The sequence below is a fragment of the Juglans regia genome, chromosome 6, assembly GCF_001411555.2.
Source record: "Juglans regia cultivar Chandler chromosome 6, Walnut 2.0, whole genome shotgun sequence".
Classification (NCBI taxonomy): domain Eukaryota; kingdom Viridiplantae; phylum Streptophyta; class Magnoliopsida; order Fagales; family Juglandaceae; genus Juglans; species Juglans regia.
Window position 1 is genome coordinate 34715799 of NC_049906.1, and position 23568 is coordinate 34739366.

The 23568-nt window shown below is 36.0% G+C and overlaps 1 protein-coding gene and 1 pseudogene across 1 annotated transcript; one reads left to right on the forward strand and one right to left on the reverse strand.

The window, feature by feature from the left end:
- The first annotated feature begins 910 nt into the window (after nt 1–910).
- On the forward strand, nt 911–9072 carry LOC108999734 (annotated as a pseudogene).
- A 230-nt stretch (nt 9073–9302) lies between these two features.
- Nucleotides 9303–15761, reverse strand: LOC109007134 (U-box domain-containing protein 35-like). The gene is made up of 8 exons (XM_035690777.1): nt 15590–15761; nt 14911–15029; nt 14651–14772; nt 13721–13963; nt 13071–13425; nt 12822–12947; nt 11714–12142; nt 9303–11402 (listed from the first exon to the last, which is right to left on the reverse strand). The coding sequence occupies exons 1-8, from the start codon at nt 15759–15761 to the stop codon at nt 10632–10634; spliced, it is 2337 nt and encodes a 778-aa protein (XP_035546670.1). The 3' UTR covers nt 9303–10631.
- Nucleotides 15762–23568: the final 7807 nt, after the last annotated feature.

Sequence of the window (23568 nt, forward strand, 5' to 3'; positions counted from 1 at the left end):
TCATACCTCACACCTTATAAAAAACACGCTCACACCTTATAAAAAAATTATATATGTGGAGTGTGAGAATAAATAGTGACTGATGTATAGCATTCATCTTCTTTAATAGTATATCTTCTTAGCTCCAAATCAAGGCCACATTTGGATTCATATATTTTGATTTTTTTTTATCTAACTTTTCCATATTGTCTATATATAGGAAGAGATTTTCTTTACGTAGTTGTATAAATTTGAGGATTTCAAATATAAGAAATATAAGAAAGATAAACATATGAATTTATCATGAAAAAAAAGCTTGTTCTAAGCCAATGATAGGTTTAATTTATGATGTTTCTAAAGTACATAAAATCTCTCACACCAATTACACTAAACGACAAAAGAAGAAAAGCAATAAAACCACTTAGCTTTATATAACCATATATTTCATCATCATTATATATATATATATATATATATATATATATGTGTGTGTGTGTATATATATCTTGGCATTAGGTTTAAAGTAATTTATAAACCCATTTTTTTTTCTCAACAAGTAAAATGTTAATAGATAAACTAGTAGATTATATGATACAAGTTCTAATGGGGTGAGAATCCTTTACAGTTTTTCCAAAACCAACAGATACATCACGAAAATAAGAAAAAAATGATCTAGAGTCAAAAGTTTGACTTCCACCCATTTTCCACCAGAGGAAGTCGTTTGAAGCGGTTTTAATATAGTCTGATAAATAGACTATAATACTGTGGCTAGAAGCAGCAGTGAAGGGTTGTGTGTTACATCTTGTTGGTCTAGATTGATTGGAAGAGATTTTCACATCTATTTTCACTTGATCCTTGGTTAGGGAAATCGGGAACATATGATAGCAACCGAAAATTGTGTCGAATCGCTGGCGAAGGGTCATCATAGGCGATGGCGGTGCGTGCAGGTCACGCGCGATGCGCCACACTTGGAGTGGAAAGGTATGTCGGATCTAGAAGATCCGATGCCGCTGGTCCTGAGGGTGCCTCGCGTGGCGGCAGGACACTCTCCGAGGCGCGGCGGCGCGTGATTCTCATGCGCGGCATAAGCAGCGAATGATACATACGCACTGTAGTTTTGAACGGATTTCTTTTGCCTTCTGGCAGATCGGCGTCTGGAGAGGCTGGTGGTGGGGCACGTGTCGGTCCAAGATCGGCATATTTCAGTGCTATGGGGTGAAAACTAAAAAGAAAAACTGAAAAATACGTAGCTAAATGGAAGCCGTGGCTGACCACGGGGGAGGGGGAGGTGGGTGGTGCCGAAGCTCCAGCCCACTTCCACCCAGTGAACAGAGGTGAATCTTGGCTGAGGCAATAAGAAGGCTTTTTGTCTGGAGAGAAAAAAGGAAAACCGAGAGGTGAATTATAAACCCATTTTATGTTGCGGATTTTACAACGCACATGGAAACAAGTTTTTACCTTATGCAACGGTTAGTTCAACCAAGGAATCAAAAGCTACAACAAGACTTTAAAAAAAGGGAAAACAAAAGGGGTCATTTTCTCTATCATACTCAACCGACTTTTTCCTTTTTTTTTTTTCTTAGTTTTTGGCACTTGTCACCCTTATATAAACTTTATCTTTTGTTGAAATCGAGGTCCAATTTAATGATTAATCTAAGCACATTGGATTACCACATCAATGATTTAATTAAGATGTTAGGTACTTTGTACCTTTTTCTTTTTAATTTTTAGGGTTTTGTACCTATACTTTATGCAAGAAATCATCTCCTACACCATACATTAATATGTGATTTATCATTTTTGTTATTCTATGTAAACACACATTGATATGTAAACATGTTGTTTAAATAGAAATGCAAAAATGTCAAATCAAACATTGGTGTGTAGTATGAGGATAATGAGTAACATTTCTGTTTATGAAATATTGAACCATCTAAAATAGATTTTCTTTTAATTTTTTTGGTCTATTGAAAAAGTGTTCATCTATTACTTTATAACCCTTTTGTAGTTACACAAATTGCATGTATCCTTTCCAATTGCACAACATGTTACATATTGGCTAGATAATGATTTTTTTTTTCTGAATTTTTATAATATTCTGATTTAAATGTACAAAAGTAAACAAATGTATAGAATTCACATATGAATATTTCTTTTTTCCTAAACTATTCACAAATAAAAGCATTTCTTTCTAGTGTTGATGGAATAATATTTAAGCAATTTATCAACACCATAACAAAATGCTCAAACATATTAACTTTTATAATAGAATGATTTACTGCTCACAAAGACAAGAAGGCAATGACAAATATATTCAGCTTTATATCAATCAAACTTCCCCACTTTTCAGTACTCTACAGCATTATGCTTAAAAGTAATACACTAACCCACTAATGCCTAAAAATATGAATAAAAGTACATAGCCCACTAACACTTTCACTTTGTAGGTGTCAATCCTACCAACATACCCACAGAGAGGTTCTTCCAAACTTTTTTTTAGCCTAAAAAAGATTTTTTTTTTCTTATTTTGTCCAGACACATCACATAGATTGTGACATACCACCTAGAGATTTATATAGTTTTTTATTTTTTATTTTTATGAGCATCTTATAATTTGTAGAATTGGTTGAGATTTACTATTCAATTGCACAGGTTATGCACTGCTAGCTGCCTCTTATTATGCAACATGGATTTTACTTTATACATCTTTTTATATATATGCAGCTTAAAAGAGATTAGGCTATGGCTGTTGAAGAAAAGACACCCCTGTTCCCAAAGAATGTGATACTCATGTAAAGGTGATTTCAATTTGTGCCTACCTAGAATCTGAATATAAACACTTATCTTTTGCATAATACTACTAAAAGCACATAGATTTTAGTTAGTGGGGAGAGTTCAACTAGAACTTTATGTTATCACTGGTCCAATTTCTTATGTGGTACCTAATATCAAGTTTGAAACATTGTCCATCCAAACACACTTTCTGTCAGATTTTCTAACTACTAACATGATGAAAAATAAAAAAAATGTGGCACAATCTTGACTGGTAGGATCTTAAGGAAAGATGCATATTGTAAAGTTTTGATAGGTTAGGATACAATGACATTATCACATGACAAATTGGGTATAAATTTGGGATTGCCTATTATTATTTTTGCAATTTGATGTCATTAGGGTAGTGGGGGTTTAGATATTTAAGACCAGATGATGATAGCTAGCTACCTCATAAGCTTCATAGAATAATAAGGCTGCTGCTATACAACAATTCCCCCAACCTGTCATGTGCCCAAACTGCTTTACTGGGTATTTAGCTCTCATTGACATGCAAAACAAGGAGTAATAGCAGTTTATAAACAGTAAATATTTTTAAAAGGCTCACTACTCCAAAACAGGTACCTCACCAAGTGTTTATAGGTGCACCACATGATCATTTGTGGATGCCAAGACTTGTGCTGGCATCTTTAGTTGAAACAGGGCCACTTGAGTTTCTTGTGGTCCTTAGATCCCTGAATAGAGTTTACAGCAATCTCTTTCCTCTAGGGAACGTGTTACCTTTGCTTGGTCCAAATGATCATAGCTTCCTAACACTCGATTTCACTGTCAGAAAGTGCCAAAGAGACTCATCAACTCACATATAACAGCCACTACTGAATGAGTTTTACTTTTCCTTGGCTCATCAGCATGGGGGGTATTGGGCTCGTGGAATAATTCCAAGACTGGCCTACATGGGACCCTCTATTTGAAAATCAGTGGGATCATGCAGAAAAAGTTTGGGGGTGGTTCTTTTATTATTATTCTTCTTCCATTCAGATTTTTCAAACAATGATGTTAAGGTCCAGTACTTATAAAACTATTCTTGCTTTTTCCTACTTCTTTTGGGTTTTAGCTCCAAATACTCATTTCAAGCTGTGTTTGAACTGGTGGTGGGTGTGCTGCTAGCTTCCACTTCTTTGGTAGCATCACTGGAGAGAGACTTTAAACAGATTGTTCATAGATTCATAGCATGATGTAAAAGGAGACAAAGACTTCCAAGGTGGGGTGTGGGGGTGGGGATATTATAATCTTGGGTCAGAGCCAGACACAGCCTCACAAGCCACATAATTATTTTGAAAGAAAAGCAAATCCATGAGGTCTGGTTTCCACTAAGAAAATAAAATATTAGGTCATTTCTTTGATTTTTCATGCTGGTCACTCATTGTGCTTGAAAGCACCAGTGCTCTATATATATATAGTTGTGCACTCTTTCAAAGAACATGCATTTTGTCCATCAATTGGAGACCAGATCTCATTTACCTTTCCTTACCAATAATGGATTCTATTGAACAATTGGAAAGTGTTTGATACTCCATCATCAGAGATGAATTCCATGAAAAAAACAAAAAAGCAAGAAGATTTGGTTCTGGGCCTCGAATATCAAGGGAGAGGAAGCACAACATGGTGGTGGTCCAAACGACCAAAACCTATTTACTTTTAATCCATGCATGACAGCTGATGGCTACTGTGTTGCAGAAGGAAATTAAAAAAAACTCTCTTTGAAAGGAAAACGCATGTACTGCAGAAGGAAACAATGAACTGGATAACAGAGAAAAGAAACGATGAGATGGAGAAGAGAAACGTATGTGCTGTAGAATGAAACAAATGTATAAAAAAAGAGATTGTATATGCTGTATCTACAACTTTCATCTGCATTATAAACTGCATTGTATTAGTATTATATATGACAGTTAAAATCAGCCATACGAACTGAAAAAAATCTGTGCAAAAGAAAGAGACAGAGAATGTACGAATAAAATTTTCCTTTCTTTTAATGTATGTGCTTCCATTTCTCTTTATTTCTGGAGACTAAGGACCACATTTCTGTTTGGAAAAATACTACAGCGATCACATAAAAATAATCTTACAAATTGACGTGATTTGATGTGATTTTTCAGTATGAAATTACGTTAATTTATGAGATTATTTTTATGTAATTACTTTATGAATATAACAATCCTCTTCTATTTGAGATATGCTAGTTAGTCTTGGTGGATGCCCCTACCGCCATGACCAGGTAAAAAGGACAGGGACGAGCATCTCCAAATGGCAGCAATGCCACTTTTAATCGGTGGTCCTTACAACTTGGAGCCATATTTATGGCACTTTCTTCACAATTCAGACATGTCATTTCAGTTGAGTTTTCAATGTTGTAGCTTTCTTCCCTTGTCATGGCTTTATGTCATCACCGGAGGGACCCTCCCCCATGCATCAACCTTGGCTGTACTCTCACAAGTCTACAAGAGTAGAATTTTGAGCTGTTTTTTGACATGATGCTAAGTTCGCGATTAAATTGCTTTTTTAATGTTATTTAAATTTTAGCTGAGTAATGCTATTATATCTTTTAGTTTATACTATTAATTTTATTTTCTTGCCGTAGTAATGTGGTGCAACGTGACTTATTTAAAAAATTTTAAAATATATATTCAAAACAAAATGACGTCTGAAGACCAAAAAAAAAAAAAAAAAAAAATGAAATCTAAAAACTTTGGATATTATATGATATTAAAAAATCTTGTATGGATAGCAATGAATGATATAATATCCACTTTTATATATCTATTTTTTTAAAAAAAAATTTAAATCTTTAAATTTGATCATAAAATTCATATTCATCATTTATTTGTGTTGGGCCTAAAATTCATATGGGCCCAACACGAATAATTTTTCATTGACAATTTGACTAAGAATTTATAATGGCCTTAGGATTTAACTTAAATATAAACTTGGTTCTTGAAATTATCACATTAAAAAACTTTATGTCAAGATAAAAATAGGAAAAAGCAATGGGAAACACTATCTTTATTTTCTGTGGAATTGTTTTAACTTTTGTAATTTCCATGGAGATGGGTCTAATTAGTATGAAATTTGAAATTTTGATAATATGATTTGGGTCTATGATGGGCCAATGGGCCTTCTTCGACAGCAATGATATCTGGTAAACTCTGCGCTGAGGCTTAAGCAAATAAAGCCTGGCCCATCTCATCCACTCTCTCTCTCTCTCTTTCTCTCTCTCTGTGTAACGGCAGTTTCGAAATAGGAAATTCATTTCCGTAAATATTCTGAAGACGAGTCGTTCCACTGTTTTCTTCCACCAGAGAGATTCAGATCAGAACCGAGCTTTAGCTCGCAAGGTATGCGTTATCAGTGAGGTTAGTGTTAATGTTCTCATTTATCTGGAAACGTTGAACTACTCTGATATTTAATGCTCTATCGAGTCTTGAAAATTCTGGGATTACTATAGTCTTGTGATCTGTAGAAGATTGGGATATCAGAACTGAAGTGATTTTCTTGGGTGTCATATTCTGGGAATTTAGTATATGAAGTGCATGGCTTACTGTATCGATCAGCTTTTATTTCGACTTTCTACATTCCCGGGAAGAATATGACCTCCTGTAACTAAAATCATGAGATATACTTTAAAAACTAGCTTGTATACATATTTATCGATAATGTTGCTGCATCGCGATCATCATACCTGTAAATGGTCGGTTATTGTGGAAGGACTCAATCTGGGAAAATGAGCAGTCAGTTTTGTAAGGAACTAGTGCTGTATGAAATATCATGTATCATCTCAACAAATCTCTTATCTCAAATTTTCATACCAAATCATTTAATAAACAGCAAATCCTCTGAGTCTCTGTATTTGAGATTGTGTTGCAACTGTTTTATGAGTATATGATTTTCATATTTTCAGCCCATATAATTACTTGTTTCATTTGCTTATTTGATTTACATGGTATATGGACTTAAATTACTTGTGAAATATATAATAAGCAACCTAAACATCAACTTGTTGTGGGTCCCTTTTTTGACACTACTTTTACATCTATATGTAATCATGTGTCTTTGTAATTGTTTGGAATTATTATGATGGACGCCATCCCACATCTTTTCCTATTTGTGTGCTTTTGAAGAGAGAATCTGGCAGTGGATGCAGACCAAAGTTTTGATCACAAGTATAGCGATGCAGCTGGCACTCCGTTGTTACAAGCCTAAAGTCTAAAAAGAATGCCTCATCTAGCTCAGGAGCTTTTACTTGAGATGAAATCTGAGGGTTTCTGCCTAGTAGCTCCACGTTGTTGGCTCTGATGCTATGCCATACAGGTAATAGTAATGGATCCCTTCTTCTGCAGGAAGAGAAATTTTGGGGGAAATAATAAATGTTTCTTTTGTGCCTAAGTATTCGTATTGTTCCAGAGCCATTTGATGACTATGGGAAGATGGGGAATTTGATGAAGTACCCAACAAGGATCTTAACTATTTACATGAAGTTTGCTCATTGGCTATCTCATGGAATGGGAAAGGAGTGTAAGGGATAAATAACCCGGGAAGTCAGACACGCAAGAGAAAAAGGATGGGAAAAAGGATAAAAGAGAGGAAGGGGGAGTTAGACACGCAAAAGGGGACAGTGAGGTGACATAAGGCTGATATAAAAAGGGATTTGAGATCTAGGGGTGGGGGGGGATTGGCTTCTTCTTCAACAATAGGAGGCAAGATTCCATTTTTATCTACTCTGGGCTAAAGGGGTCCCGACCCCATTGTACTATGAGACATGAGAGAGAAACCATGAGAGACTGTAAATTACTTAATTCATAGTGGATTTACCCTCCAAACAACCCGTGGACATAGGCCTTTTGCTGAACCACGTAAATATGTGTGTCTCCCTCTCTATTTACCTTTGCTGTATTTACTTCCTGTTCACTACTATGGACGTACGTACGAGCACCATACTACCGCTCCGGACAGCCCTCGTTGGCTACGGAAGATACTGATTGAGGCCCGAATTGTCACCGTTGGCCGGGGATGACTTTTTCTTCCGTTATGACCTATGAGGTGATTTACGTCCTTAACAAGGAGGACAGATTTTGTTGATGGAAAATACTTTGAAGAAAAGGGTTCTAGGGGTTATATGGTAGATTCTTTCACTGGTAAAGCCTTCATTAGATATCATTGCATCTTTGGTTCTGTGACATTATAGGAATGCTTATGATGACCTTAAAAGGTCTAGACTTCTATTAGAGAAAGAAGGAACCAAAGCATCATTTGCATATATAAACTGATGGAAGTTCTACAAACTGAGTGAGCGAGGATGTGGGTCTTGCTGGGAAGAATGTTGGAAATGTTTTATGGATCCTTCAGGTGCTAATTATATGCTGTCAATTTTAAAATGAAAAGCTTGCGGAGAGAATTTGTGAGATAATGGTTGAACACATTACCACATTTAATCTCCAAGCTCTAAGCTTTTTAAGAAGTTCTTTGCTATGGGATCTCCATCTTAGCCTTGGACACATGAGCATGAACAGATCAGCCCTGATCTTGCGACCTATGGTTTTTTGTTGATGCATACTTTGCATAAAAGAATTGGAACATACTTAAACTCTGCTTTGAACAAATGAACTTGGATGATTCTCCAGTAGTATTAACAGGCCCATTTGTTTTTGAGATTTGGGTAAAGGGAACTCAAAGTCAAGCACAGAGGCATCTTTGGAGTTTAACAAGCTGGGGAATTGAATTACAAGCAGCTGAGGGCAGTATATCTCAAAGACAATACCGGAGGGATAAAATCCTTTTGAATTACTGAAAAGTGCCAGGGCTACTTGTGCACAGAAAACTTTGGCCAGTTATTGCACGAAACTCAATAATAAGGGGCAACATTTTAGTTCCTTCATAGACAGGGCTTTGGGGTAGGGTGAAAACCGACCATATCGGCGTGGCTTTTGACAAAAATCGACGCTGCCCGATGGAGGGAATTTTCATGGAAGAACTGACCTTTCCGACCAATTGGGAGGAGAAATACTGGCCATACCGATTCTGGTAGTTCTCGGTCCCCATAGCGGTGAGGTTCATCTGAGAGAGTAGAGAAAGAAAGTGTTGTAGTCTGAGAGAGGAGAGAGAGAATGAGAGAAATCGGAGAAGAAGATAGGAGGGGAAGAAGACGAGCTCAAATTGAAACGACTCCATTTGGTTTAAAATCAAACGGTGTCATTTCACTTATATATGTTATGTATAAAATGACGCCATTTGGTTTAAGAACAAACGATGTTGTTTCACATATATATTTTTCAAAAAATCTACTCAACCTCCTACTATTCACACAACCTCCACACTCCACATTATTTTTAATTTTTATTATTTTTTTCTTTTATTAAATATTTATTATATGAATAATGAATAAAAAATTTGAAATAATTTAAAAAGAATAAACTCAAAAAAAATTTTAAAAAAAATATTAAAAATTTAAAAAATTTAAAAAAGTGTGGAGTGTGGAGTGTGGTGGAGGTTGTGTAGTAAAGCTCTATATTTTTTGTATACATTAGATTTAAAATGATGCTGTTCCACTTAAATTTAAGTAGAATGACGTTGTTTTAACTACGATATATATAAAATATATTTATTTAATTGGCCGCGGTTTTGAACCGAACCGGCTGACGTTGGTTTTAAGGAATTTATACCGCCGTCTGACCGGTTCTCTACCGATTTCGGGCGGTTCCGTGCTCCGGCAGTCAGTCTGCATCATTGCTGGCCGGTTTCGTCAGTTGTACGTCATTGCATGTGTACGTCATGAATAGTATCCATTGGGAGGTAATGGTTTCATGGAAGAAAACTTTGAAAAAAAATTGACAAAACCCTACTTTATGCTGAGTATCTGATTCTAAAATGGATGCCATAAAGTCCTGGATACGACATAAAGAAAGGTTTCATGGAAGAAAACTTTGGGAAAAAATCGAGAAAATCCTATTTTAGCTGAATATCCTCTTGTATCTGTTCCAAACATTGGATTGCTTTTTCCAAGGGAAAAGGAGTAAAATTGGCTTGGCATCAGTTTTTTTTATTATGGTATGGGCAAGTAATTCAGAGTTGGCACTTACAAATACTAATATTTTTCTTTTTTGTTTCTGTTCTTTTGGGAAATTTCCTTGAAATGCTAGTAAATCATCCTTTGATTCAGCTATTTAATTCCTATAGTTTTAGAACTATTGCATCTGATCTTTGTCATATAATAAATCTTGTTTCTAAAAAAAAAAGAAATAAATTTCATTTCTCAAAAAGCAAAACAAAGAACCAGAAAATAACAGTGAATGGATACTCTTTAGAAATACTGTATGATATATTTTTCTAGACGTTCATCAAAGAAGCAGGAAATAATAGAAAACTTGATAAGACTGGCCGATATATTGAGTTTCCTTGTATCCTGAGGAAACAACATTTGACTCCACGCCTTGACTTGTGGCACCCTTAGGACATAGTTGATCCGCTTTATAGTCAAGTTACCTCCAAAGCAAAAAAATTTAAGCTGGTTTGCATATAAAAAGGAAAAAAAAATCAGTATGTACATTGTCTTCTTCCTATGATGGATGATGCTTGCTCATGTGGCTGATCTTTGGCTCTATCAGATCATGATCCAGATCCAGATTGTGCTAGCAACTCACTTCCTAGAAGGAATAAAAAACTTTTATTTAGACTTAAAATATTAATTTTGATATATAACCGACCAAAACAAAATTGAAGTAGTTGATAAATTTGTGAAAATTTCATAGGCAACAGGAAGTCATGTGGTGTTCTATAAAGAAAAGATTGATTCTCATGAACATAAAATAAGCACATGATTTGTGACATCAGCTTACTTGTGGTGAGGATGCTTGGGTTTGTCTTGGTGAGTTTGGTTCACTACTGCTCATCATGAAGCCGGCATTCATGCTATCTTCAGCGAGAACTCTTAGTCTGTTAAGTTCAGGTAACACGACCTTCCCCAGATCCGGTCGATCTTTTCTCCTCATTTCTGCACATTGAAGAGCTAGCTTCGCAAACTTTAGCGCCTCTTCGACTGGCCAGTCAGGAACAGATGGGTCAAGCATCTCTTCGAAAGTCCCCCTTTCTATGGACCGTTCAACATGATGAGTCAAGCCCATTGGTGGCTTGGCTGTTATTATTTGTAGGAGCAATACCCCAAGTGAGTATATATCAGATTTTATTCCAAGCATGCCCGTTTGCTGATACTCTGGGTCAATGTAACAAAATGTTCCAGCTGTTGATGTCATGCGGTACTGAGTTACACTGTCGGCTACTGATGAAGGGACAAGCCTGGCCAAGCCAACATCACTGATCTTGCTGACATAGTTACGGTCAAGCAAAATGTTGCCAGGTTTAAGGTCACGGTGTACAAGTGGTTCAGGCTTAGTCTGGTGGAGGAAAAGAAGGCCAGTGCCAATCTCTGCTGCGATTCGGAATCTTAGTTGCCAAGGAAGAACGGGTGTGTTACCTCGCCGAAAGAGACGGTCTTCTAAGCTCCCATTAGCCATGTACTCATAGACAAGGCAGCCATACTCTGGGCAAGCTCCAAGGAGGAGAACCATGTTTGGATGCCTTATGCAGCTCAATACTTCAACCTGCATAAGATTTGCCAAAATATAGCTTGAAATAAAAACATAAACAGGTTGTTTTTTTTTTAGAAATCCCAGTACCATTTTATTTATTTATTTTGAAAGTATACTGTTACAGATGGTAGAACAGGTTCTATCGACTTGATAATCATTTGATGCAGTTGAGTGAGAACTAACTTAGCATTCTTTTATTTTCTCTTGTTTGTGTCATACGTTTTTCATACTTTGTGTTCATCCAATGCACTAGGTTAGACTAGTTGTATGCAATTCCTTATGAATTAAGTTGTACATCACAAAGTGTAATCTCAAAGCCTTACCTCTTGGTGAAACTGTGCCTCTCCTTGAGCTGCATCTGGACGTAGAACCTTAACTGCTACCGGTGTGTGATCCAGTTCACACATGTATACAGGCCCATAACCTCCTTCCCCTATCTTGCGAGATGCCGAAAAGTAGTCTGTTGCCTCTTCGATTGCCTCAATTGGGTATCTTCTGTACCTGATATCCTTTGGCATCAAAGCAGACGTTGCCTTCTTTCTTTCCTCCGCATCTTTGAGGGCTTTCATTTCTGCGCTCACTCTCTTTTGTGCTTCTAGTTGTGCTAGCCTCCTAGCTGCTTCGGCTGCCTCAAGGGCTACTTTACATTTAGCTTTCTCCTTCTCTGCAACTGCCAAAGCAGCTTCCTCAGCGAGTCGTGCCTCTTCCAATCTCTGTTCTTCTTCGAGTTTCCAGAGGTGAAGCTCTCTTGCCTGTGTTGAAATGAACTATTGTCAGATTTTATGCTGGCATAATTGATGCTCAAACTCATCTTTTTTTTGCTTTGATTATTTATGAATCAATGCAATGGATGTATGGGTGCATAAATGTATCTTTGAGATTTTTCTCATTTCAGACTGATTCATACATTAATATATTCGAATGGAGTAAGTCACGCACTAAAGGAGGGAAATACATGGTTCCCATTTTATGGCTGGTCTCAAAACTCTTTTTGATGCCCACATGGCCATCTCTCTCTCAGTAACATTTAATGGGATGTAATGAGAATTAATGCCTCGTTTGTTTTTGCTGATGAGATGAGATAAAATGAAATAAGTTGAGATAAAAATTGAAAGTTGAATAAAATATTGTTAGAATATATATTTTTTAATATATTTTTTTTTGAGATTTAAAAAAGTTGAATTATTTATTTTATTTTGTATGGAAATTTGAAAAATTTGTAATGATTAGATAAGATAAGATGAAAAGTTTTGTGAAAGTGAATGAGGCTGACATCATGTCTTATGAAAATCATTGTTGATAGAATCATGATAAAAAGCTTCCATATATTAATGGAAGTTTATATGATTTCACTTCTTAAATATTGGAATAATTTCCAAACTATTACTTTACTAGTACTCTTGGGTTCAATAAAATTTCAGAAGTTTGCACCTTCTGCTTTGCTGTGAGTGCTTGCTTGCAGGCCGTGCTATACATGTCCATTGTTTGCTTGAGCTCTAGCTTCAGCCGCCTCATCTCAGCTTCTACTTCATCCTGTAATTTCAGAGCATTGAGTAATTACTTTTCTATTCTGCATACACAGTCCAAAAACATGGCATGTATATTTTGCAGTAAATCATGAGCACACCTACTCAATTGCTTATGCCTAGAGGAAAAGTTTACTATAGTGAATACATATTAACAGTGCGATTCTCCCAGACATATTGTTCTTACCTTGATCTGAGATGAACATGATGAATTCCGACTTTCAAGCGAGCTTGAGTGTTCAAACGGTGAAGATAGCTCATGATCAATTGATATGTTTCCCGAAAGGGATGATCCAAAGTTTCTATAGTCAAATTCTGAGCTGGTTGAAATTCGAGTAGGCAATTCAGGTTCTTGATATCCATAAATAGAAGGAAACATCTGATCTATGCTTGGCCTTCCACTGCTCACAAATGATATGTCATGAGTATCTGTCGTGGAGAGCTCATACGATTTGTTCATTGAAGTCCGATTATGTCTTGTGAATGGTGACCTGTTCCAGAAATTATCAGGTCAGTCATATATATGTCACTTCAAATCAAATTTGGATTTCACTACCATGCATGGATTGTTTACCATGATCTGAATTATTTGTTGGGGCCATAACTATCTATCTATCTATATATATATATATTTCTCCTCCCTTAGACAGCTATATATATGCATCAGAACTTACTTGATATCATCGTGGTGGGTACTGTTACGGGGTGGATATGCTGTCCTGATCTCTCCTGCAGCATTAGATAAAACTCATTTTAGTGATGGCAAAAGCCAGATCCGTCAGTGTTAAACAAAATGCTGCATGCTAGAAATACAGAAGCTGACCCGATGGTCTATGTTGTTGTTGCTCACGCATTGAATTTGCATTAGGTTGCTCAGAAATATGGCTTGCTTCATGCTGCATTTGGTTATGGGGAGATATCTTTGCAGGTACTGGCGCAGTAGCGGATCGGACAGATGATATCTTTCCTTTGGAAATCACATACACAGTGCAGAAATCTGGTGCCGCTTTTAACACGCTGCTTGGAACATCTGCAGCCATAAATCTCCTGCGAGAAAATAATGATAAAACCAGGATGCTGTTGTTTCTAGACTGGAAATGTATGGCAATATTATTTCATTTGTAAGTACAATTGGTTTGATCTTCAAAACTAATATCAGTTCAAAGAGCCCTGTACCCACAGATTCTACGTGTTGAGTTTTCTTTTCTTTCCTTTTTATTTGCAGTTTTTCTGAGATTATTGATCTGTGTTCCTAATAAAAGGAGTGGATGCTTACTAGCTTGTTCCTATTCCTTACATTGTCTTGTGAAGAAATTCATGAGACTAAATCATCTCATAAAATTAGTTTTACAAGAGAGGATTGTTTAATCTTTAAAAACATGCCCAAGACTTTGTCCACAGGCAATGTGAGATTATTCCTCAACACTCTCCCTCATGTGTAGGCCAGTATTTTTTCTGGCCCTTGTCACGGGGTAAGTAGTGTGGGCCTCTATTCGTCCTGTGGTAGGGTCTGATATTATGAAGAAATTCATGGGTCTAACTCATCTTATAAAACCGGTTCTACAAGAGATGATTGCTCATTCTTTATAAATATGTCCAAGACTTTATCCACAGGCAAAGTGAGATTATTTCTTACACTTGGAGACAATTTTTCTCTAATCTGTTCCCTCTCTAGCTAGGTCGATCAATTAATGGTTAGTGATGCAGGTAAATCAGGAAAAAATGGTAGTTTACCTTACGAGGCCACCCCTTGTTGATGCACCAACAACCAAAATCTCAGCTGTAGTTGCGGAAATGTATTCAGTTAATGCTTTTGCTATATCCATGTTCTCGAGCACCACTTCATTACATGAGATCTGTTTCAAACATGCATCAATCATTAGCAAACAAGCCTGATCATAATATAATAGAAATCATTTTCATATTTCTGTACTATTTTCTTGGCTTTGTTCATATGGAAAAATTAGAACAAGTAATTAATTAATTTATTGTGCTTTTAAAGGGAACCGGTATATATGTAAAATGAAGAGGCAGAATCCTACACCCTTTCGCGTGCAAAAGCAACGATATGGAAGGAACAAGTCCTTGGACTCATTGTCGAGTTGTTTGTGCGCTCCCACATCATGAACATTCCCATCATGGCTCCCCACTGCACCCAAAACAGATGAAATTATAAGTAACGAGATAATAATTAGGCTGTGTTGACACTCGATCAATTGGCAATTGCTAGTTTGTCATTTGATTATTGTATGATTTTCTTTAGGCACAAAACCAATAAAAAAGAGCAAGAAAACATGACAAAATTTCTAGGTGATTTAATGAGAGTTTAAGTGCTGGTTTGGATTTAGAGATGAAATGAGATAGTTCAAATAAAATATGAAAGTTGAAAAAAATATTGTTAGAATATTATTATTATTTTGAGATTATAAAAAGTTGAATTGAGATTTGAAAAAATTGAATTGTTTATTATATTTTTTATAAAAATTTAAAAAAATTGTAATGATAAGATGAAATAATACTTTCTGAATCCAAACTGGCCTACCAAAGGGAAATAGATTTTCATGCTAATATCAGAAAATCAAAGCAAATTCTAACATTCAAGCTACAATATTATTTTCTTTGGTATATATCATCATTCATGTGGGAGCTAGGGAGGGAAGGAGAGAGTAGTACTTCTTCTCGGCTTGGGACTTGAAGTTACTCTTTGGTTAACGTGTACCAGTGTGAGAGCTTGTCCCCTGGTGAGAAGATGATCAACAGTCCATTTCAAAGCATATTGGCTCCCTTTGTCTCTGTCTATTGCAACTGCCACCGACTCAGCTTCCTTCTTATCTGGATTTCCCATTAACATCTCTCCCTAACAATCTTGAACACAACTTGCTGCAACTCTAAAAGATCTGATCGCAAAGAAACCCAGACCCTGATCTTATCCCGCCTATGAAAGATCTTATGGCTGCTTCTTGATGGTGGCAAGATCTTTATGACAAAAAGGAATGTATTTTCTCTGAAACTTTCTTTCCCCCCTTTAGCATTAATTAATCTCTATCGTAATTTCCATCCTGTGGAAATAAATCTCTCTCTCTCTCTCTCTCTCTCCCTATAGACAAAGAGAGATCAGTTGGTTTTTTCTGGTGAGGAAAATACATTATTCTTGACTGAAACTGAAAAAAAAAACTAATCCCCTAACCTTCTCCTTTCTCCATTTTAGGCCTTTTCTGTTTATTATTACAACAAGTCCTTGGTATGAATTCCACTACTTTTGGAGACCCAGTCCATCGATCTTTGACAGGCAGGTTTTAGTTTTTCTAGGTCCCAAAAATTTAAAGGTTTCTCCTTGACGGTCAGATCGATCCTATATTTTTGGGATGGTCTGCATCTCTCATATATACGTGTACATGCAGTTCCATCCTGTATGTTTCTAAACTTGAAGCACACCACATTAACCATGTGTACCTCAAAAACATGCACGTACGTGGAACTCGGAAAATTCAACCTCTTCTTTTCTATTTTATTTTTGACTAGGTAATTCACGTTTATTTATCCTCGTCAGATATTCTTCCATCCTTCCAGTTCCTTTTGAAGAGGGGGTGGATCCAAAGAGTGGTTAGAACAGACAACATGAGGTGGGATTGGCGCTGACTGGTCTCAGTGGTGATACAGCTTATTTTGCGGGATTGTGATCAATGCACTTTTAAACGCGGTTCGATCCAGTAATGAGACAGCCTGCTTCATGCAGTACTAGTACTGCAGTGGACGTAGCTTTGTGTGTATGATCTTCCATGCGCGTAGATATTCTTCATAAAAGACAGTTTCAAAATATACATGATCTGGATCATGTGCATGTAAAATCAAAATAATAAGCTAGCTCCTGCATGCGTTTCTCTTTTTCTTTTGGGTATACTACTTGCTGCGCCTTTGTGCTTTGTGGATCGAGTACTGCATGCCGTACGTAGCCTAAAGGGATTAATGTTCTACTAACTACTTGAGAAACTTGCTAGCTTCTGCTAGCTAGTGATGATCAACAGCCTTGACATGATCGCGCGTGCATATATTGACTATGCTGCTCGCTGTCATGTTTTCTTGGTACTTAGTTAAGGTTGTGTTGAGTTTATTTGTACTTGCATGCACCCTGTGCCATTCATCATGTTTCGGTTGGTATTATTTGTTTTTACAATAATGGCTGTCTGCATCTTGCAGGATTCGATCAACTTAGGGTATTTGACAAACAGCCATGCACAGAGCCGCCACGACTGTGTGAGGCTCATGTAGCTTAACATAGTTGTTTTGGCCGGCTTGGTTGAAAATCTCCATTTTTGTAAATAGGAGTGAAACATGAGAACCATGCATGCAGCGCATGCATCCCTTCAATTTTTTGTGGGTGCGTGAGATCAAGAGGCTAGGGAAGGGTCGGGATGCAAGCTAAAAGGATTAACCCTCGATCGATCATTTCAATCTTAACAGTTAATTGTTCAATGACTACTGGTTTCCTTAAATTATTATAACCCAAAAATTAAATGTTAAGATGAAAGGGTCTTGTAGAGGGACCGATTCATTTGACCGACGCCAGACTCATAGTCATGTATTTGTGTGTGTGTTTTTTAAATTAAATACTAAAAAAAAAAAAAATAGTCATGTATTTGACATGATTTCATGATATTTTAGACAATTTCTTAGATCTCGACATAATAAAATCTTGAAATAAATTAAAAATCGATCTTTCAAAATTAAACATCGATCTGTCAAAATATATGTAAGGTTAATTAATTTGCAAGATCGCTTTATAAAAAATGTATGTGGAAAAAAGCGTTGATCAAATTAATTGTCACAAAGTAACCCATCTCAAGATCACAAAATTTAAGTGCTTTTTATGTTGAACTCAGGTTGTTTAAATATATTTAATTAAGTACGATTTTCATTTTTATGTTGAACTCAATCAGCTTGTTTAAATATATTTTGTTAAAGTTTGTAATATTTTGACATTGAGTTTTGTCACATAATCACCAATTGAACGTGCAACGTTTGAATGCTATATGTATATACTTAAATTGTGAGTAAGAATTTACAACATCCGAACATATATCACTACAAGAAAATTGCTCAGTTGTGGCTAGTTATTTCTATTGGAGAAATCAAAACAGTAGAAGGAATAAAAGCGGAAATAAAATAGTACACCAACGTACTCAGTGACACAAAAAATTTAACGTGGTTCAACAACTGCCTACATCCACAGAAAAGAGCCTCATTAATAAATAGTAGAACACAATAAAATATTATAGAGGAGAAGGATCACACTCCACTTAACTCAACTCTCTTCTTTTCTCTCATAGATCTCCTGGCTCTCTTTCTTTTCTTTTCTCTTTAGGTGTGTTTGAGACTCTCGCTGGGAGCCTCAATTTATACGCGAACGTATATCGCCTCACCGTATGAATGCATTTAATATGCCTTCATATGTTAACTGCAAATGCAGTTGAGCGCTGAGTAGCCGAGCAACAGTTGTTGAATGCTTGATTGGGCATGGATTTCAACAATTTCTTGCAAAAATGATTATTTTTTTTTATCAAAATGAGTCTGTTTTGATCGCAAATAATCATACTCGTCACAAATGATCATAGAATCGTGATATTTGATAAGGAATCATTAAGGATTAGACGTTTGAACAAGAACACAAATCAAAATTGACGTACGTACGTAGTTTATGTCCTAACGTTGAGTCGATGCTGATGTTGTAATATTACTAATGTATATATTTGCATGCAAACATGGTCATAATTCAAACATTAATTGACTTATGTTTGATTGAACAACATCACATTCGTAGTACTAAATATTCGAATTAATGTGAGTTTGTTGACGCTTGCACGTGCATGTACATTACGAGCTAGCTAGCATTTGCACAGAAACTAAAAATGTGAAGTATAGATATTCGAACGCACAATGTAATTTAGACGTACCATGTGATTTTTTAAACATGTATTTTGTGAGAATTTATACATGAATGGTATATATATTTTCCACATGAATGATAAAAAATGCATCAAAGTACATAGCCTAGCTAATAGTCCGAATTGTACATAATCTTTGATATAGTTAAAAAATTTAAAAATACAAATTACATGCTAATAATTGTTTTAAAAATTAAATTAGAGGCCATATAAAAAGATATTGAAGCATCATTTTTCTTTCTTCATGATACGTTCGGCACCATGTCTCTCTCCGAATCTGGTCTTGCACTTTATCCATATTCATCGATCATTTTCTCTTGCTGTTCATGCCACAAACGCATTTCCTGCATTTTGGACTACCGAGATCATATATATAAGTAGGGGTGGGCAGCACGGCTTTGCACCCCGCTGCCCCGGCCCTGTCCACCCCGCACCCATTTATGTATATTATATATATAAACATAAATATATATATTTATATTTTACAAATTGTGTATATATAAATATATATTACAATTTGTTAGACTTGTTTATAAAGTATGCACTAATAAATTTAAAAATTACATAGCCTAAAAACTAATACACTACAACTTCCACAAAATATGCATTAGCAAATTTAAAAATTACACAGTGTTTAAATTATAGTCATATTTACGAATTTTAAATTTATAATTTGGGTCTAAAAATATATTTTTAATCACTTTTAGACTTAGGAATAATTTTTAAACCTAGTGAAATATAGTATATTTTTTAAGTGAATAGAGGCGGGGCGGATTGGATATCCACCCCGTACTCCACCCGCCGGGGTGGGGGTGAAAACCCGCATGGGGCGGGGTGTGGGGAAAGGGTGGCCCCACCCTATAGGGGGCGGGTAGCACACATATATATAAGTACTCCAATTTTTGCTAGATCAGGACCTTCATCTGGTCACAGTTGTGGCGACTTATTTCCAACCATGTGTCAATTGGACAAAAATATATAATACTTATTGCGGTGAGTTTTATCTCACTAGCTGCAAAAACATTTTGTCAGAAATTGTCTTCTGCTGCAAGTTTTTTTTCTTCAATAATCGATTGCCGCAAAAAGTCATGGTACAATATTTACTTGTCCATACAATCTATACAATCAATTCAAGCTGGAGAGATATTATTGTGTTGACTCTTTCATATATTTTAATCTGCTGAATATTTATTTATGTTTATTTCACAATTTGTTTTACCATTGGATGGTTTATTCTCCACTACAAGATTGGAACAAATGAAAAAGTTTCATGTATTTGCTCATTTTATTGAGTTTTTCTATTTACCAAGTCCCACGTAAATTGTAGATGTCATATTTGTTTATCTTATTTATTGGAGTAATGGTTCGGTTCACACTATCCATGTCATATGATTATATAGACTTAACCATTTCTGATACAATGCATTTTATAATGTAGAAAATGATGTCGAGAGTGAGTGAATGTGTTCAATTCTCTCCACAGATTCATATTTTGTTGGGTTTTACACAGGATCTCTATGTAATTGTCCCATAAAACTCTCTTCATGAGACATTCTTATCCCTCTAGCTTCTCATTTCATGGTTGAACCATAAAGTATGAAAAATATCAATTGAATTACCATTGACTCCTACCCATGCTTTAATCTAAAGTTAACTCAATGGGGAGACAATCTACTTCCTGGAGCTGATGCAAACAAGTCCTTTTGCTTGTAGTCTTTTTTTTTCTTAGAGAATTTTTCAAACCTGCCCTCAACTGGCTACATAAATAACTATTTATTTTAATAAATGGTTGCTGTTTCCCCCCAGCGGCCTTATACCTATCCTTTCATCACCAATCTTGGTTACCATCGTTAACGAATACAAGCTAATTAACGTCGAGTATTTCTTGATATTGGAGGTACCTCCTATACCTTCCATTATTTCCTTATGGTCATATGCCATAACAATATTTGGAATTTTCTTTTTTACCTCAGTGGTGTTTTGGTTAAAATCCATCTTTATTTCTCAAATAATTTACATCATTGAATATTGATGTTTAATAATATTTGCAAACATTTCTACTGGGTTGATATCAAATTGATATTGATATCAACCAACTCAGAAATTCCACAAAACACAACCTTTGTCTCTAGATATGTGGTGAATAAAATTGCTTACAAAATCCTGGCATGAATTACACTAAACTACATCAACTTGCAGACTTCTATATTAAAAATACATTCTAATGATCATTGCAAAGGGCTTTGTGTTTATATATTTAATTTGATATCAACCCCTAGTGGCTACAATTTCAACACGAGATAATTCAGTTTTTGTATTATGTGTTTTGCTATTTGCTATCACATATAGATATCAAATCCTTTATACATTTAATTAGGATTTTCAGTTACTACCTATGTATATTAAATAACCCAATATATGGATGAATTGGATAGTAGCTAAAACAACTAGTATTTATATTGTACGATTTCTTCTATTGTGTTTGTGAAGTAGTTTAGATTTATCTTCACACATTGGGTAAGAATACACACTTCAGGAATGGTTAGATATGCAAAAGTGAAAGAAATCTTTGCTTGCCAAGATTCTTATCATGGGAAGAAATAGGTAGCTCAACCATTGGCCGAGCTATTTTCCTGAGCCATTATCAGCTATAATATATATGTACTGCAGCCTTTTCTCATGTGAATTTGCGTACTTATTACTCTAGTATTTCTGGGTAAAATACAAGGACTCCATAATCAGCTGCCCTATTTCATCTCTCAACATCTCAAACTGCATTCTTGAAAATGTCTCCCTTCACATTCGTTATCTACATGTCCGATTATATATTTCAGATAGCAAAATAGATCCAAATTTTGGAATGCATTAACCATCTAAATGCTAGCCACACTTCCATCATATTTCAAAACACATCATATCTGTTTCCCACAAAACACATGTCTACAAGATTGACATATCATCAAGGGACATCTTACACTTAGAACATTACTTAACTCTCTTCAACTAAGCGCCCTCCAAAAAGGTAGATATGATGATCTCACACATACTATGAAGGTGGCACCACCCTTGAACATATGCTGATGCAGTACCAGATAACCAAGGTCAAACCTCTAATATTCCACTAGACCTCAATTTCGAGGAGTTGCTAGCCGACACAAAACGTCCACTTCATCCAACCTGTCAAAAGTTTTCAAAGCTATCGTTCATAGTCAAGTTGCTTTACATTAAGACAATTGGTGGTTGGACTGTGAAATCATTTGACATGGTCATAAAGCTGTTGCAAGTTGCATTTCCTGATGTATTGTTGCCTGAATTATATAATGAGGCTCGATGTTTACAGTGTGGGTTGGGCTTCACTTACACAAATATATATGTATGCCCAAATGACTGTGTCTTGTTCTGGAAGGATAATGGTGGGAAAGATGAGTGCCCTAAATGTAATGCATCTAGGTGGGTTTCAAGCACAATAAGCCCACATAGGATTCTCCAAAAAATCCTCCGATATTTTCCTTTGAAGCTACGGTTGCAAAGGTTGTTTATGGCAAAAAAGACTGCTGAAGCCATGAGATGGCATGTAGATGAGCATGTTGACGATCAAGCTGTATGAGACATCCTGGAGATTCTAGGGTGTGGAGAGAGTTTGATAGCAAACATGGCTGGTTTGCCGACAATCCTCGTAATGTCAAACTTGGTCTAGCATGAGCAAGTCCTACAACATTTGGCCAGTGCTGTTTGTACCATACAGCTTGCCCCCCATGCATGGGCATGCATGAAAGATTCCTACCTGATGATGTCGTTGTTAATCCCTGGACCTAAGTCTCTGGGAAACGATATTGATATGTTCTTGGGTCCACTAATCGATGAGGTAAAGAAATTATGGGAAGAGGAAATTCATACATACGATGCATACAAACGAGACATTTTTTCATTACATGCAGCGTTACTCTGGACTATCAATGACTTTCCTGCATACGCCAATATTTCAAGATGGAGTACAAAGGGCAAAATGGTTTGCCCTACATGTAATGTTGAAACTGATTCACTATGGATGATGTATGGCCGTAAACATTGTTTTATGAGTTATTGTTGATGGTTGGTGCCTGACTACAATTGGAGGTACAAACAAAATGCTTTTAATGGTAAGGAAGAGCACCGGTTGCAATCTAAAATGATAATGTGACAGACTTTGCTAAATCAGTTACATGAGGTCTCAAATGTGCATATTGGTAAATCAACAAAGAAGAGGAAACGTACTCCAAATGAACTTAATTGGACAAAGAAAAGCATCTTCTTTGTGCTTCCTTACTGGGTAGATTTGGGGTTGAGACATAATTTGGACATCATGCATATTGAGAAAAACATATGTTATAACGTTTTGGGAACCTTGATGGATATTGAAGGTAAAAGTAAGGACACCACCAATGCGCGTAGCGATTTGAAAAATCTTGGTATAAGGAAAGAATTGCATCTACAGTACGATGGTGGGAATACTTCAATGCCTCTTGCATGTTATATGTTAAAGGCAACTGAGCGTGGTTGTCACAAGTCAAATTCCCTTATAGTTTTGCTTCAAATATTTCCCGGTGTGTCAACGTTAATAAAGGAAAAATAATGGGAATGAAGAGCCATGATTGTCATATATTTATGAAAATATTGTTGCCGATTGTAATTGGTGGATACCTATGGCCCGATGTGTGAGAAGCTTTAATG